Source organism: Rhamphochromis longiceps, linkage group LG20 (genome assembly GCF_057381845.1).
Source record: "Rhamphochromis longiceps isolate RC_006_pf linkage group LG20, R_longiceps_female_GT1.1, whole genome shotgun sequence".
Taxonomy (NCBI): domain Eukaryota; kingdom Metazoa; phylum Chordata; class Actinopteri; order Cichliformes; family Cichlidae; genus Rhamphochromis; species Rhamphochromis longiceps.
The window spans coordinates 21,114,830-21,132,773 of record NC_140576.1 but is presented as its reverse complement, the minus strand read 5'-3'; the positions used below and the strand labels follow the sequence as shown (position 1 = coordinate 21,132,773).

Below are 17,944 nucleotides of genomic sequence, written 5' to 3'. Positions count from 1 at the left end.
CTGTTGTCCTGTTTAAGAAACATCAGGACTTAGATGAGTGGCAAGTAGAGTATGAGAGCTACAAGCAAAAACTAAATGTGTACTACAGTGCGCAAAAATGAAGTACTGGGTCATCAGGGGGTTGAAGTGCACCTTGAAGTGCACTTGAAAAGCTCACACAAGAAGGTTAACTTAGCTTATCTTGAAGAACTCATCAGGGGGAGCACACTCCCCCTCCTTGAAGAGCTCCCCCACTCAACCCGCATCCCCAGAAAACAGCTAACACCAGGTAAGGCAGCGTGATGCATCCCAAGACAACAGGACTGGGACATCTAAATAACTGTGTGAGTCAATCGCCTTCAAAAAGTTTATCAATTCACTTGAACCAAAATTAGGCGCACCCGGTGCTGCAAGAGTTAATAGTCTCAATACCCAAGGATAAGCAGAAGAGCATGACTGATATGATGGAACTGGGATTTGGTTACACTTAATTTTTGCAAGACACTACTAAAACTATAACTGGCGCTAATCAGAACTAAGCTGAAAACTAACGATTTTCAGAAAAAAAAAACTAGACTAAACTAGCAAAGAATTGGTAAAAACTAATTACAACTGGTATAAAATTGAAAATCTGGAGTCGAAACTAAATAAAAATAAAAACTAATGAACATTGCAAAACAATTAAAACCCTGGTGCAGAGATTGGCAAATCTGACCAGGAAACGTTATAAAATGGATTGTCGGAACAGTCAGCGTTAAAGTTACCTTTGACAGTCCAGACTAAGATGGCGTTGAACATCTTCAGGGCGGAAAAGGGTTGGTGTGACCAAGGTGTGGTTTGGCTTGTTGTACGTATATTTCGAGATCATATGGCTCTGGGTGGACCAGTTACCAGGGCATGGAAGGAGGACAGACTCATTAAATGAGGAGAAGGAATTTTCTGGGATTGGAGATCCTCTGGGTGAGTGGTTGACTGAAAGCATGCATAAAACATAAGCTATCTGTTGTTATTGATTGGTAATAGATTGATAATTGGCCACCTTTACAGCTGTATTGACTTGTTGTGGACGTAGTTTACTTCATGGTTAAGCACTCTAATTAACAGGTTGAAAATAGTGACATTAAAGGAAGAGTATGCAGCGCCACCCTGTCAGACCCCAGTGACGGTGGGGCTCAGGGATGAATCCGGTGAGCTGGATTCATGGTTGATTCAAAACTAAGTTTCCCCTGCTGTGGTCAGTGAGGGGAAAACAGGGGAAATAAAATTTAAAAGAGGCATTTATAAACGTTTATGTGTCAAGTTAAACGGGATAAAGGGGGTGTTCTACTGTTATTTTAGCATCAGCATTATTATTGCATCAGAATCATATAACAAGCATTGCATTAAACATTTATTGAAGCTTTTGACATTGTACTAACATTTGTGTTCCAGTGATTGTTATAACCGCAGGTTAATCTTCTATTCTTAATCGTATATTCACAGGTGTCAGGATAATCATATGATCTTCTATTGCAGGTGTAACCATGATCATTTTCAGACATATTGCAGTTTGTTGCTCATTATAGAGTTGTGCTCAAGTTAATAAGGGTTAAAAGCTACAGTCAACGCGATGTTTGGCTGATCTATGGCGTGGAGTGACTTCGAGCATAGAAGGCCGCACGCGCTTACATAACACTGATATCATGTTATTCTTTGTGATCTTTTATTCAATTATATCTTTAAGTTAAGTTTTAAGTAGTGGTAGTTAATTAAACGACATTCTTTTAAGATTATATACTTGAGTCAGAGCGTTACACGCAGATCAACTTAACAACCTGGGAGACCTTGTAGCTGCAATATTGTGTCTCCATAAGGGACAGTAGGTGGAAGCAAACACATGATTTTTGGGGGGCAAATGTGAGAGTTAAAAATGGCTAATTTCTTTTTTGATGTCTTTTCTCAATATGAGTGGTTTTAATAATTTTCAGACACACCTTGCAAATGTGCTTATAATGAGTTGGCACTCGGCCTTTTGAAGGTCATAAGCTTCGTTCGGCGTGATGGTCCGGACTGATAAAGTGTAGGAAATGCCTTGAGTGCAGAGGGCTAAATGCAAACACGCTTACACACACATAGGATATGATTAGAATAAGTCCCTGGGACATTCTGAATATTCTAAACCAAATCTGAATCACTAGAAGGTCAGTAGATAACAACATTAGATTATTAGGGTTAGGAAGAGAGGTGTTTTGGTTTTCTGTCTCTTACAGAGAAAGGAACAGACACCAGACGAGGTCACAGAGATGCGAGGATCCTTCGCAGCAGAGACAGACACAGTGACTGCCGAGACACCAACTGGGTCCAAGTGTCATGGCGTTTGGGCTCCAGCTAGTCACCTCAAAAGGATGGATCCCATAAACACAGCAATAACCATGAAGGGGTTGGCGGAAATCCAGGAACACCAGACCAACGAGGTTCGAGAGGCTCTTGGGGAAAAAGGGGGACGCGTTCCTGTTCCTTTTTCTGGAGGATATACAGGAGACACAGGACCCGAGGATACACAGATCGTTGTTTGAAATCGGGGCAGAATAATCCCCTGATCTGTGCCACGACTGAAGGGTTGTCTAACCCCTGAGGTTGAAGAAAGAAGAGCAGAGGATCACCCAACTGGAAGACACTGGTAGCTGCAGCAATAAAATAAAGGCTAAAAGCTCCTTGGACAGAGGTTCTAGTCTGAATACGTCTGAAGGGTATAAGGTAGCACCAAATAAAGCTGTGGGAGGACTGGGGAGTGTCATCTGTACCTGCTACTGTTGGAATAATAGTTTTTCTTACATCTGAACTGCGCAAACACAGAGGTCCTCTAACATATGGTTCGCCCATCAGGGGGACAAAGGACCTCGGGAGTGAGAAGAGATGAACCCGGACACACTGGATTACAGGGTGTTGGTGAGCTCATTATTCTAACGAGCTCATCAGGGGGAGTGTTAGATTATAATATTATTTTATGCCATGTTATACCCCTAATTAAAGATTGTGAATTATTATGTAGTCTTAGTTGGCATTATTCTCCTGAATTAGAAGAAGCTGATAACTATTGCATTAGTTAAACTGATTTGTATTACATTAGACTGCTGATTTATTCTGGATGAATGATATTGTTTTATGATGTTATAAGAAATACTGTTTGCAGAAAGTCATCGCCTTATTTGTCTGATTAGAAGAGAACGGAACATGCTGGAGTTTTCTGCCCCATCTCAGCAGGAGCAGATAAACGGGGAGCCAAGGTCGTAGCTTAGGCGCCATGTGAGAGAAAAGCATGTGAATGTTTAGGCTTTTATGATAAGGTGGGGGCACCAGAGGCTATAAGAGTTTGATCAATGCTCCACCATTTTGAGATCTGAGGCTGTCTGCATACAGTGTCCATCTCCCACGCGTGTGACTATTAAAATCATCGTTTGACTTAACTCGGCCGGACCAGTGTTGTTATTGTGGTTTTTTCTCTTGTCTCCATCCCCAATTTTGAACTCGTAACAGGGCCCAGTCATGAAGAACTTTAATAATACTGTTAGCTTAAAGAAAACGACGTCTTCTCTGTGCAGTTAATGAATGGGATATTAATGAATTAATAAAAAATGTCATGTAGGCTATTACAAGTAAACTAGTGTGAAATAAGAGGACTGTTGATCAGCCTACGCTGTGGAAAGCTGTGACTCTGTCACTGACACGTGTGGCATGATGGATGCAGTCATGCTGGGAGAAGCTACGTGAGTGCAGAAACCTCTGATCACCAGACGATCACGTGGTCATCAGTTTTCAAACAGCTCATTGCAGTTTTATAAATCATCTTCAGAGGTTATTTGAACCTTGTCTTTGCAGAGACCTGCAGACCTGAGGCAGTAATGCAGTGATAATGACCAGCACACAGTGTAAGTCATGCTGCAGCTGCCCTGAATCTACAGTGTTGGTTATTCCCACCATGTCTCTATGTTTCTGATCCAGTGTGGACGAGCTCTTTATTCAGTCTGAACTGGTTTTAAAACTAAAATACAATTGATTTGTTATTCATAGATTTTCAGATTTACTCTTACACAAAAAAGTAAAACATTTTTGTTGCCAGATCACACGTATTTACTTCCAGTCCTGAACAGAAGGAAATCGTTTTGATGCCTAAATGACATTTTATGTTCAGTGACAACCTGGTGTGCTTGGGTCCATGAATGCAGTGGTGTCGTGAGTGGGCCCTGTTACAGTCGTCAGTGCCAGCATGAGGTGTCAGTGAATATATTTACACATTACTTCATTTAAAGTACGAGTTTGTGTCTCTGTCCACAGGCAGTCAACCCCGGCTGTGTCCTGGAGGATTTTGTGCGCTGGTATTCACCTCGGGATTACGTAGAAGAGGAAGTGGTCGATGAGAAGGGCAACACGATGGTGACGGGGACACTCAGTCCCAGGATGAAGATCCCAGGCAACATGTGGGTGGAGGCTTGGGAGACTGCCAGGGTCACACCTGCACGACGCAAAAAAATACTTTTTGATGACACCAAGGAGGCCGAGAAGGTCTGAAGCAGGTCGTTCGTTTTGCCGCATGCGTGTTTTTAAGCCAAACGTGTTTACTAAGTGGATCACAAAGTGTTTTCATGAATGTTTCTGCTGATTTTCAGGATCAGCTTCTGCCATGGGACCGTTTTGGCTCATGTATGTTGGAGAAGTCAGTTTAACACAGATCTGTGCTCACAGACATGTTGAAGCATTTTCACATGTTGATGAAAAAGGATCTGATGCTGTCACACACGATGTTTAACTGACACACAGCAGCTCTCTGTGGTGTGATGGTGTTAAATGAAGAACAACTTTAAACCAGCTTCTATTAATGATCCGGTCGGCTTTATGGGAAAGGGACAAACAGTAACTGGGGTTAGTTGTTTCCTCACCCAAAGAGGGTCCTGGATTTGGACCCGGGCAGGTCCCTGCCAAGCGTTTGCATGTTCTTCCTGCACATATGAAAGCAGAGCTCGGAGCTCCAGTTTGCACCATCACTGAAAATGTTGCCTGTCTTTTAAAGACATTGTTTATCCAAAAAGAGAAAGTTAAAAATAATGCTCACTGATAGTCTTATGACAGATTTAAAGATCTGGGTATGACCGGTCCCTCTGTGAATAACCATCATAGAGAAAGGTCACCGTTTATCTGGAGTCTTCTTCAGAGGCAGCCTGTTGGCTGTGCAAAAATATTCTGTTGATCTGAAAGAGCAAAAAGAAAACAGAAGCCAGGAAGACTAAACTTTTTGGGGGTTTGTCTTTAGGTTCTGCACTACATGGCGATGCAGAAACCTGCAGACCTGGCCCGTCACCTCCTGCCCTGTATACTTCATGCAACTATTCTGAAGTTGAAGGAAGAAGGTAAGTCCTCACCGTTTGGTTGAAAAACACGTTTATATGAAATAAAATCAGGGAAAATAACTCTGAGCCCACAGCAGGTAAATTATAGTAAGACCGAAATACAAAAAACTAAAGATATTAAAATAAGTACTAAGAAAATGAAATGCAACCCGAGATGTTAATGCAGAAAAAAAACCAGAAGCTTCATCTTGGACGCTGCCAGCATAATGCACAGGCTTTTGACGGGGCTCGCACACAAACACAAAGCAGATGATGAAGCATCACCAAATATGTTTCTGTTGTGATATTTTGATACCATGGTAGCATTTACAGGATATTGTTTTTGATGATGTTATACAAAGGACCCTGTTTCTGCAATGCCCTTTGTTTGAACCTCATCTCCTCTTGCTGTGACCCCATGGGCGACTTCCCTTGGCCTGCTGGTCTGGAAAATCCAACAGTTCATCTATATGTAAAGAAGGCACTTAAACTGGAACAGGCATAGCTGCTTGATCCTGCCGTGGAACAATAGGACGGGGTGCAAGCTCTCATGCTCCCAGGACGTGGGGGTGCATTCCTGGAGTGCACACCAGGCTTGCAGCCTGCTAAGGATCACACACAATTGATTATGTGCCTCTGGGTATACATGGTTAAACATTTCCTAATGCAAATAACTACATGCAGTATTCTACCATGTGCAAACTTATATCACTAAAGGATTCTAACTGTCTAGTGTTTAACGGACCTTTCAAAGGTATGTTGAGATTATAGAAGGCCCCTTTCAGAGCTAGGGGGAACTTCCTTATATGGTTGTAACTTGAAACTTGTTGACACACAAACCCTTCTGCCTATAAAAACTGCTGCACAAAGAATAAACTTTGAGTTAGTTTGGGATGACAATTTAGAACAGTCTCCGCGTCTTTTTGTTCTTCCAAACTGCTCCCGGTACTCCGGCCGGTGCCGTAATTAACCGTTGATCATGCTTGAGAATATTTTAATTGTTATAGGAGGATGAACTCTGATGATGAAAGCCCACGCCTCAGAGAAACCCGGAATGGAGTTTCTTACAGTTTCCAAACCAAAGAAGATAAGATGAAGCATACCTGCGCAGCGGTGGGTGATGAGGAGAGGCCACAGCGTGTCTGTCTTAAAGTGCAAGTTTGTGACAGTTTAAAGCTTAACAAGCTAAGACGCCAAACATCCAGAGCACAAAGACAAGTCAGAGGGCTTTTTCAGACACACACTTCTAAACCGTCGTGCTCAACAGTGTCTCTGCTAAAACTGCGTCTGTGCTCTACCCCTGTAAAGTTGCCTATCGAGTGCTTAATGATAAGGTGCATGGTAGCTGCTTTCCTCTGCAGGTGGATGAAGCCACTGATAGTGACAAAGGAATGACTTCTCTGGTGTATGCCTTATACCAGGGGTGTCAAACTCAAATACACAGTGGGCCAAAATTCAAAACTGGAACAAGGTCGCGGGCTAACATTAATATTTATTGAAAAAAAAATCTTCCTCCAGATTTAAGAATGAATCTCTTCTTATGGACTCAAACAAGTTTTGCTGAAAAACTGAATATGGAACAAGCAAAGTTTAATACTAAACAATATGTATATTAGTTGTATAATACCAGTAGGCCAGCTCTAATAATAATTTGGTATGGCTTCGCGGGCCAAATGTAATTAGGCTGCGGGCCAAATTTGGCCCGCGGGCCAGAGTTTGACACCTATGCCTTATACTGTCATCACTGCCACCCTGCTGCAACTGACTGAAGCATCCTGATGCCAGGCTGAGCATGCATGACGCATGATCCCGCGTGATCCCTTGCATGACCATCTGACTGTTCTTGGTGGAAGTGACTTGACAGAGCTATCGAGATGAAGTTCTCTAACCTGTACAACAACCTGGCCTGTGGCAGTTTGCGTGTCGCCTCCACATTGCCAGAGATCACTAGCATATCCAGACACTTCCTTGGCCAGCATTTAGTGTTGATGTCTCTCCCACTGAATATGCCTGGGTAATTTTGGGCTGGCATGTTCATTAGAGGCAACCAGAACCCATTGCAGCTGGATGCTGCATTTATCTATGAATGGAAAGAAATTGCTCAACAACAGATCTGCAGTCTGTGCTCAGACAGGTGACTGCTTGCACCTGTCTGAGGTAATACTGTCAAGCACCGTCATTATAACAGTCTTGTACTATACATACAGTGTATATATGTGTTTTGTTTCTTTCTTTCTTACTACTATTGTACATCAGTAAAGTGCAGGAGCCCATTTTTCCAACTAGATAAAAGTCTAATACAACCCAAGAAAACAGCTTAGCCATGAATCACACTTTGTAATATCTGTGTTTGGATATTACAAAGTGATTTTATTAAACAAAATGGCCTATTAAGGTTAAATATGAGCTAAATATGATATTGTAGTCCATTCGTAAGAGTGTTTTGAAGTGCTTATTTTACTAGGTGACCTCTGTGAGGCAAACATACAAAATGCTGTATGCTATCTGTGAGGCTCATATGCAATTTCTTAAATCCAAATCAAATCAAAACAAAGCTTTTTTTTTATGCAATGAAAGGTTCATTAAAACAATGTAAATATACATTTCAAAACAATTCATGGCAACAGTTGCCAAGTCATGATGATGTCATGGGCTCCATTCCCCAAATTCCACAGTTAGGTTTGATTTTGAACACTTCAAGACAAACTGCAGACAAAAAAAACTAAGAAAAGCAGTCACAAAACTCAAGATGAGTGAAGAAGGCCAGCTGCCATACAAGTCGAGCTCAGTAAATAATGAACTCTGTTTGGAGGGACAATTTTGTGATGCAATCATCAAAGTGGAGGATGTTGAATTTCCGGTCCACAGGATCATCCTATGTAACTGTACGCCGTACTTCAGGTGAGTTGCTTACCTGATAATGTGAAGGACAGTTGACTGATTTATACCTGTGAAAAATGTAATTCATGGTCTTAGTTGGTGAAACAGTGCCAACCAAAAGGAACAGGTTGAATCATAAAACTTTTCTGATAGAAAGACTTTGTCACGGTCAACTGACAGATACACCCAAAACCAGTGATGCCGGTAACGCGTTGCTTAGTAACGCGTTACTCCGAATATGACCCCTTTTTCAGTAACGACTAATCTAACGCGTTACTATTTCCATAACAGTAGTCAGATTAAAGTTACTTGTCCAAACCACTGTGCGTTACTATTTTTTTAAGCAAAAAGATTTGGTTTTTTCTTTTCGTCTCAGCGGATGACAAACGCATACGTGTCGTGAAACGTCACATAAGCGACAGGTCACGTTTCCCGCTCACAAGCAGCCAGCGACGTAAAAAAGTGTAAACAACAATGGAGGGAGAGAGATGTTCGTTCTTTAGCTGGAAATATGGTCACTATTTTGAGTTTCTGTCAACTAAAGATTTAAATATTAAGGTTCGTTGTACACTCTGTGTTGGCGAAAAAGTGTTATCTACCTTCAAAAACACTACGTCAAACTTAAAGAAACATTTGGAGTCGCAGCACAGCACAGTCAAACTCACAGAGAGAGTCCCACCAAGTGGTCCGAAGCAGAGAGCCGTGACTTCCGCAGAAGGTCCTACACCCCCCAAACAACAAAAGTTGGACTTTGGTGCAAAACCAGTAAGTGATGAAGAATTGAAGAAGTTGGTCGCGCAGTATATTGTAGAAGAAATGCTACCTATAAACACTGTTGACTCGCCCTCGTTTCGTGCCATAATAAAAAAGATCCCTACTTCTGTTAATGCCGAGCTGCCTCACCGAACGACTTTTACTTCTTACTTGGAGAAGGAGTTTACAGAAATGGAGAGAAATTTGAAGGCCACACTGAATGAGATTGACTTTGTTTCAACTACCGCGGATATTTGGACTGCTAACAACAGAAGCTATATGGGAGTAACGCTCCACTGGATCAGTAGAACCACATTAGAGCGTCACAAGGTTGCATTAGCATGTAGGCGAATTCGTGGTAGACACACGTATGATGTCATTGGTACAGAAATCGAAAACATTCACTCCTCTTATGGATTACTCAACAAAGTAGTTGCAACAGTTACTGATAATGGATCCAACTTTGTTAAGGCGTTTCAAGTTTATCATCCTGTCACGGAGTCCGATGATGAGACGGAGGAGGAAGAGTCCAGCCCCAAAGACGATGATGTCACTTTTTCTGATCTGTCAGAAATCCTCTCGGCTGAGAATGAAAGTGATGGTCAGCTGTCTCTTCCCCCGCACCACAGGTGTGCTTCGCACACCATCAACATAATTTGCACACGTGATGTGGAGAAACATTTAACAACCAATGCAGAGAGCAGGGCTGTGTATAGGAGCAGCACAGCAAAATGCACAGCTCTTTGGACCAAATCGAGTAGATCTACACTTGCATCAGAAACAGTGGAAGAAATCAGCAAAAGAAAGCTCCTAATACCAACATCCACAAGGTGGAATTCCTTTTTTGATGCTGTAAAGAGAATTGCAGAAATCCCCATGGGTGAGCTGAATACTCTGTGCACAAAGCTAGGACTGAAGTGCTTCAAAGATCAAGAATACCAGTTCCTGCATGAGTACTGCATGGCCATGAAACCTCTGACTGCAGCACTGGACATTTTACAAGGCGACTGTCCATATGGAACTTTACTACCAACACTTGAAGTTCTGATGCAGAAGACCCAGGCTGTGAAAGATGACCTCTCCAGGATGACTGCAGGCCTTCCAGATGCCATTGTACAGGTACGCTCTATCTTGAAATTAGTCAGATTTTTTGCTTCATACAATTCACAAACATGGAACAGAATATTAATTATCATTGAAAAATAAGATTAAAACAATTAAAATGTTTACAAGTAACCTAAAACAAAATTAATCCATAATACTGATCTCATATTAGGCATGGTTTGCAAATAATTCAATAACATAATAAATTGTAGGCATAAAAATATCAATTATGTTTTTTAGGCTATTCAGACTCGTTTCGCCGGTGTGCTGGATGACAAAGATGCCCTTCTTGCAGCTGCCAGTTGTCCAAAATTCAAACTCCGATGGCTGAGAGATGCAGGAAGGAGGGAGCGAGTAAAACAGCTTCTGACAGCAGAGTGTTGCACCACTGCTCCTCTGGCAAAAAACCCTGCCAGTGTGCCCAGTGCTACTACATCTAGCAGCCAAGGTGAGATGGACTTTTTCACTTTTGAGGCAGAGCCAGAGGAGGAGACCTATTCTGCAGAAAAAGAAGTCATGGACTACCTGATGTCAGGCTACGACCTTCAGATTCTGCATAAATTTTCAAGCATAAAGACAATTTTTTTTAAAGTATAACACTCCAACCCCATCAAGTGCTCCTGTGGAGCGACTTTTTAGTCTGGGAGGTTTGGTGCTCACGCCTAAAAGAAATCGACTTTCTGACAAAAGGTTTGAGAAGCTTCTGTTAATGAGGTACAACCACTGGTTTACTCGCTCCACTCTACTGTTTCCCCCATAACATGCGATGACAACATATACTGAAAAAACAGACAATGGGGAATCCAATTTAAATAACTATTTACAAGTAATTGAATTAAGTTTATCAAAGTCACTTAATAAACTTATTAAAGTTTTCAAGTTGATTAACTTAAAACAATTACCTGCAAGGAAGTAAGGCAATTTAAGTTGGACCTGCAGTCTCTTTTTTTTTTTTTTTTCATAAGATTAGTCCAAAGTTACAAAAGCGGACAATAGTGCTTACATGTGGATGGTATAAAAAGTATCTTAAGGGAAGTCAAGAAAGACTCTTTGTTTGTTTGTTTGTTTTTTTATAAAAAGTATTTATGTTAAGTGAAGTAACAAGACTGTCTTTATTTTCATACAAACAAGTATTTCTGTCAGGAAAAAAGTTTTAAGTTCAACTTCAAATGTCAGGAGATATATTGTTGACATTACTGTTAAAATACACTTCCAATAAAGTGAGTATTGGCAAAATCGGTTGATGTTTTTATGTTGAGGCAGTGGGGAGTGTTATTGGCAGCTTCTGAAAGTAACTAATAAAGTAACTAGTAATCTAACTTAGTTACTTTAAAAATACAGTAATCAGTAAAGTAACTAAGTTACTTTTGGAAGGAGTAATCAGTAGTCCGTAATATATTACTTTTTCAAAGTAACTGTGGCAACACTGCCCAAAACATAATGCAAACATTTGCAGATTTCATCATTACCTTCACAGAGCTCCAGATTCCACTTCAGTAAATGTGCCATTTAAAAAGCACTGTGAATCACTTGGTGATTGTGTGAAGTCTAATTGAAGTGTTTTATTAAGTTACATTAATATCTTCCCCACTGTTATTGAGACAGTAAGACACACCAGACTTCCTGATACTAAAAAGGTTGAACTGTGTTATACAGTTATACGCTGAGCAAAAGTTTTGAGTTGCCTCTCATTTTTTTATATTTTGCTTTGAAACAGATGATTTTTTAAAAGTCCACTTGAGCAATAGTTCTGTGTTTTTTTGAAGACTTATAAAGGTTTCGTTTGGACATTTTTCACCCTTTTTAGTCCAGTGCTTGTACCCGATCATTTTCAGAGGAATGGTTTCCTCATCCTCATCAGAAATGGTTTCATGGTTCATGTAAAACCTGTTAAAACCAATAAATAAATGTTAAGAAAAAAAAAGAAAAGAAATGGTTGTGGAAGGGAAACAGAGACTGTAATTAAGCAACATGCACTGGAACTTCCATAAGGAAAGGAAACAGACTGAGGTATGCCAAATTACGCAATAACTAGACTAAATATCAGGGTAAACTGGCCCTATGGAGTTGATTTCAATATTTGTCATAGAGGTACAACAGTGAGTGTTTAGAGTTAACTTTAAAGCACGGTGGAGGCTCTGTCATGGTGTGGGACTGCATTGTGTTTGGCAATAGCTTCATAAACATGCTGCCAATGTAATAAAGACATTGAAAACCCAACAATCAAGTGCACTAAACATGTACAAACTCTGTTTTGGAGTTATTTGGAGTACTTGTGCATGACATAGTTTATTATCTTGTTGCCTCCACACCTTTTAATATTCTCTACTCTGTCTCCATCTCTACCCTCAGGGCTCTTTTCACCCACTGCAGCGACCCAGACAAACAGGTCTTCAACATACCTGGCTTGTCTTCTGAGATGATGGCACTCATCATTAACTTTGCATACACCGGCTCAGTTTCCATAACGGGGGAAAATGTAGTGGAACTTCTCATGGCAGCTGATCAATTCAATGCAATGGACATTGTGAAACTCTGCTCTGACTTCCTCGGGGAGCAACTGTGCCCAGAGAACTGCGTTGGCATTTGGCAGTTCACAAAAGTATGCTTATCACCCGAACTACGCACCAAGGCCTACCACTACATCATCAGTAACTTTGAGCAGGTTGTTCTTGAGGAGGAGTTCCTGCAGCTAACTGTGGAGGAACTTGCTGACATCCTTGATAGAGAGGACCTCAATGTGCAGTTGGAGACCACTGTGTATGAAGCGCTTACAAAGTGGATTAGCCATGTACCTGTACAACGGAAACAACACCTCACCGCTCTGTTGTCCAAGGTCTATAAACTTTCATTACTACATTTAGTTTGGACTTAAATCTTCAGCATTTAAGTCATAGATTGAGTCGATCCATCTGGGTATAAGGATGCTTTAATATCTTGAGATGTTGCTCTTTTCAGGTGTAGCCAAACCACATTTAAGAAATTCTCTTCAAGAGCATTAAAACCGTATCAGATCTCTACACACATACTATAGAATAAATTATATTTATTAAGTATAGTTGCTAGGGCTATGACTAAAAACTGTCCCTGTTGACGAAAAGGCTAATGGTGTCTGACTTTGGTCGCTCTCTTGCTAGCAATAAGAAAATTAAACAACATTAGGAGCATTATCCTAAAGAAGCTTGAGTTTACTAAAACTGATGTAGTTGAAATTCATAGTCACATTCTCTTCAGTCATCTCTCTATAGGTCCGACTGGGATTGATGACGTCAGACTACCTAAAGGACAATGTGCTGTCTAGTGAGCTGGTGGAGGCCAATTCTGAGTGCCTGTCCATGATAAGTAATGCCATCTTAGACATACATGATCTAGGAAGCAGACCCTTCATGTCTGCCTTGTATCACCCTCTTGCTCGTCCCCGCCTGCCTCATTCCATCCTGCTGGCCATTGGGGGGTGGAGTGGTGGTGAGCCAACTAACGGCATCGAGGCCTACGATTGCCGGGCTAACCGCTGGGTCAACGTAACGAACAACCTCGAGTGTCCTCGTGCTTATCATGGAGCCGCCTTCCTCAACGGGTACGTCTACTCCGTTGGTGGCTTCGACGGGGTGGAGCATTTCAACAGCGTCCGTAGGTTTGACCTGACCACTCACGCCTGGAATGAGGTGGCGCCCATGCACTCCCGCCGCTGCTATGTGAGCGTGACTGTGTTGAACGGGTTCATCTATGCCCTGGGAGGCCACGACGGGCATGTACGACTCAGCAGTGCAGAGCGCTATCAACCTGAAATCAACCAGTGGAGTCTTATTGCACCGATGCACGAACAGAGGAGCCACGCCAGCTGCACAACACTTAACAACCGGGTGGGTGAAGTAAAACAGTAGCAGAGAAATAGAGTAGGGTCTAAGGCACACAGGCCTAGAGACCTGTCAGCAACCTTTGGTAACAACCAGTTGCTAGGGGAAAATGTGTACTCCTCAGCTGGTTAGGCAGTGGTTGTATGAAAGACTCTACAGATTTCTACAGCAAATAGTTTGAGTATTTGCAGTAAGTCAGAGTACTCCATGCAAACCTCAACAGTCTGCTTACGACCAAAGGAAACACAAGGAGGCTTGTGGTGCAAAACCTTCCTGGTTACAATTTCACAGTAGTGACAGCCATCAACCTCCAGCAACCACTTGCCAACCAGTCAGGGAATACACATTTTTACAGTGAAGCGAGGTGCAAGATAGGTCACAAACTGGTTTCTATGTTCATGTTTTCAAATTTAAAAGTATAGTTTAAAAAGTTGAAAAATATACTAATATATATCTATTTTGTTTCTAACTGATCACAAGTGCATCTTTGCATTTATGTACAGTACTTTATTTGAGTTGACTTGTCAACTAAAATATAACAGATATTAAAAAAATTGTAAAACACACACATTTGTTAATTGTCATATTTTTCAGTTGGACACTTGGGTACTGAGTATCGGTCTTACTTCACAAATGATGTGGAAACATTTCACTTACAGGTAACATTGTTTCCAACTGAAATCTAAGAAATGTAAAAATTTTTAATGTCCCTTTTTTGTTTTCAGATTTACATTTGTGGTGGACTCAATGGCAACGAGTGTCTGCAGACAGCTGAATATTACAACCCAGAGAGCAACCAGTGGACGATGATCAGTCCCATGAACAGCCGCCGCAGCGGGATAGGTGTCATTGCATATGCGGATCATGTCTTTGCAGTAAGACCACAAAGTAGTGCTGACACTCACGTAACATACAAATCAAATCTGTAATGTGCTTTGATCAGCAAGGCTTAACACAGATTTGGCTGACACAGAATTTGGCTAACTTTGTTTTGTATTTATCAATGATCAGATTCCTATCCTGACCACAGGTTCAGAGAAGGCATTCTTACTCATTCTATGTATTAATTTAACTGATTAGTGATGTTTCTGCCTCTCTTTTTTTTTTTCATGTGCCTCATTCCCAAAATGTTGTGTCTTTGATGATTTCACATTTCACTCAGTACAACAGAAATACTTATTCAAAACCAACATTGTCATCCTCATCGTTCCATAGAGGACATATGTTAGAGACAATTTCAAACTTATCCTGCAATACCTTTAGAAAAATGAGGGAATAAGCCAAGTGATTAGAACTCATCCTCTGGGGACGGTAGGCCTTTTAGCTGTAAATTTATCTTGCTATTTGCCTTAAAACCACTTATTTAGTTGTTTTGCAGCTGCACCCTTTGGTAAAAAGCAAAGATTTTAGTCTCACCTTCTGAGACACACTTCTTTATTTAGCTAGCTACCGTTTAGTATTTATTTTCTATTCAGACTAAGTCTCTATTCAAAAAAAGGAAAAGTTATCATCAGCAGAATGCAGTGACCTTACCCTGGTGCTGACCTCAGGGTCTTTGATCAGGCTTATAGGCACCAAGGCCTGTCAGGGCTACTTTAATCTGTTATAGGAAGAAAGGACTGGAACTCAATGTTCCTTTTTGGACTAAAGGCAAAAGAGCTGTGAAGACATTTATACTGAAAACACAAATACTTTTTGTTGAGGGCTATTCATCTTTGTTGATAATAGCGTGGTGTAATAGACAACAGCACTTTAATAGCTGTAGTTGAGGCTTGAGTGAAAAAAGGTCTCATACAGACTTCCACAACAGCTGGCTTCTACTTTATTTTACTTTCTCCTTTTAATTCAGAAGTCATTTTCACACACCACTGCACCCTGATCTTTTCTAGACATTCCCAACAAATGCGGGCCTGTGAAAATGCAAATACTGGGACGTTAATGGGCCTTTTTTAAACAACTTTTATGTGTAAACTCCATATAACAGCATGAGAATATGTCAGGTAGCTGTTCGCTTTATCCAGGTAAAACCCTAAACCAATCAGAGTATTTCCAGTAGTCAGATCACACCTAAGGTAAACAATTTCCTTGCATCTGCTACCTATTAAGGGCAACTTTGGACAATATTGCAACTTAATTCTTCCGTCACTTTCTGGAGTATCTGTGCAAAAGCAGCTAAAGACATATAGCAGGTGCATTTTCTTACAGGGGTACGGTGAAGCTGGTTACACTTACATTCAATCATTTGAGCCACGTATTTACTTTTAGGTTGGTGGCTTCGATGGAAACAACTATCTGCGCACCGCTGAGGCTTACAACCCGCATACCAACACGTGGAACCTCGTGTTCTCTATGCTGACCCCCCGCAGCAACTTTGGCATTGAGGTAATTGATGATCGCCTCTTTGTCGTCGGGGGTTTCAACGGCTTCACCACCACTTCGGACGTCGAGTACTACACCGCTTTAACCAATGAGTGGTATGAGGCGTGCGACATGGATATTTTCCGCACAGACTTGAGCTGCTGTGTGATGTCCGGACTTTCCAACCTGACTGAGTACACCTTTCCTCGTGACTTCCTGCCACTTGAAAATGTTCTGAAATTAGCAATGGAGTCAGCAGAGTCCACGTAAAATCTTTAAAGTGCAGTACTGCCATGTGTCAACATCTGAGTCTCCAACATGAAGGACTGAAATAAATCTTTAGAGCATTAAACTGCTGGTGAACTGGACATTTTATGTATGTATCTCAAAAACTTTCAGTAGGAGAGCCTGCACTGTAGATACTGGGTTTTATTAAGAGAATGCAATTGCAACAATAACAAATTGAAAAGATTTTTTCATTCCCTGTAATGTATGGCTGCTGAGCAGCCATACCAGACATGCACACAGGGTGACCAGATCACAATAAGCCGCATGTCGGACTTTTCAACTCTTGCTAGGTAAACACCATAAGAATAAAGGGAAGTTTTCACTCTCCCTTGTTATTTCAGCTGCGGTTCTGTCTGGTAACAGTCTATAGGTTTGAGTAAGGATGTATCCAATATTTTACAGTTGTACTAGCCAATACCCAATAAAGCAATTCTTACTTTTATACCAAACTAGTCAGTCTCAGCTTAGTCAATTTACTCTTTCACAGTAGAGCCTATTTTCTGAATAGTCTTCTGTCTAAACTCAAGATTAAAAAAAAAAAAAATCTTAAAATTAACTAAAAGCGAGGCTGTCTCTGCACTGCACAAACCAAACACAAAATGTCGGCATGTTAGCCAATATTATCGTGCACCCTTAATTATAACACTGGGCTAACCTGGCCAAATTACAAACAAAAATCAATCACAACCAACATGGACTGTAGTAGCCGTGGAAGGAGAGAGGAAGTCCTTTCCTATAGTCCATCTGACCATATTGGCTTTACTGGCCAATAAAAGCAGTCCACTCAGCCATGCTCTTCTTGTAAGATGATGTGAGATCTCTCTCATGGATTTTGTCCAAGAGAACCTCCGTCTGTATGACGGAAAGCAGAGTGGCTACACACTTTGGGTATGTAAGGTGAAGGGTGTAATAGTAGGCCATAAGGTATAAAGCACCCTCGGTAACCAAGTCTTTTGGAAATGTGGTTATTGGCACATCTCCTACCGCTAGGATGCAGTTGGATGGACTCACAATCAGGACTGGGCAGGAGAGAGGACGTTTCATCAGATAGGTATTAGGGTCTTCTTGGTCCTTTAACACATAACACAGACATACTTTTGTAAGGATGATGCACTTTTGTTTCAAACACATAACTAAAGCTAAATTACAACAAAAGTTGAGGTTCTGAGAAAACACATCTGAAATTGCTACTTTTAATTATTCTCGATGGAATTACTGTTCACATCTGTCTAGCCTTCCTGAAAAACAGAAAACCAAGGCTACATTTAATTAGGTATCATTGAGGTGATAAAAATGTGCTACCACGTAATGCATCCATGTTTGTATTTACTGGTCACAGAGATCTAACCTGTGAGAACCCTC

At 41.1% G+C, this 17,944-nt stretch overlaps 2 protein-coding genes and 1 pseudogene across 2 annotated transcripts; all 3 read left to right on the top strand.

Annotated features, from left to right (window-relative positions):
* The first annotated feature begins 4,174 nt into the window (after positions 1-4,174).
* On the top strand, positions 4,175-6,730 carry rab3gap1 (RAB3 GTPase activating protein subunit 1). The gene is made up of 4 exons (XM_085394323.1): positions 4,175-4,186; positions 4,294-4,521; positions 5,267-5,363; positions 6,704-6,730. The coding sequence occupies exons 1-4, from the start codon at positions 4,175-4,177 to the stop codon at positions 6,709-6,711; spliced, it is 345 nt and encodes a 114-aa protein (XP_085250449.1). The 3' UTR covers positions 6,712-6,730.
* A 1,750-nt stretch (positions 6,731-8,480) lies between these two features.
* On the top strand, positions 8,481-10,872 carry LOC146645219 (uncharacterized; annotated as a pseudogene).
* A 1,553-nt stretch (positions 10,873-12,425) lies between these two features.
* LOC146645218 (kelch-like protein 10) lies at positions 12,426-16,564 on the top strand. Its single transcript, XM_085394478.1, has 4 exons — positions 12,426-12,915; positions 13,328-13,942; positions 14,662-14,811; positions 16,202-16,564. The coding sequence occupies exons 1-4, from the start codon at positions 12,499-12,501 to the stop codon at positions 16,562-16,564; spliced, it is 1,545 nt and encodes a 514-aa protein (XP_085250604.1). The 5' UTR covers positions 12,426-12,498.
* The last annotated feature ends 1,380 nt before the right edge of the window (positions 16,565-17,944 follow it).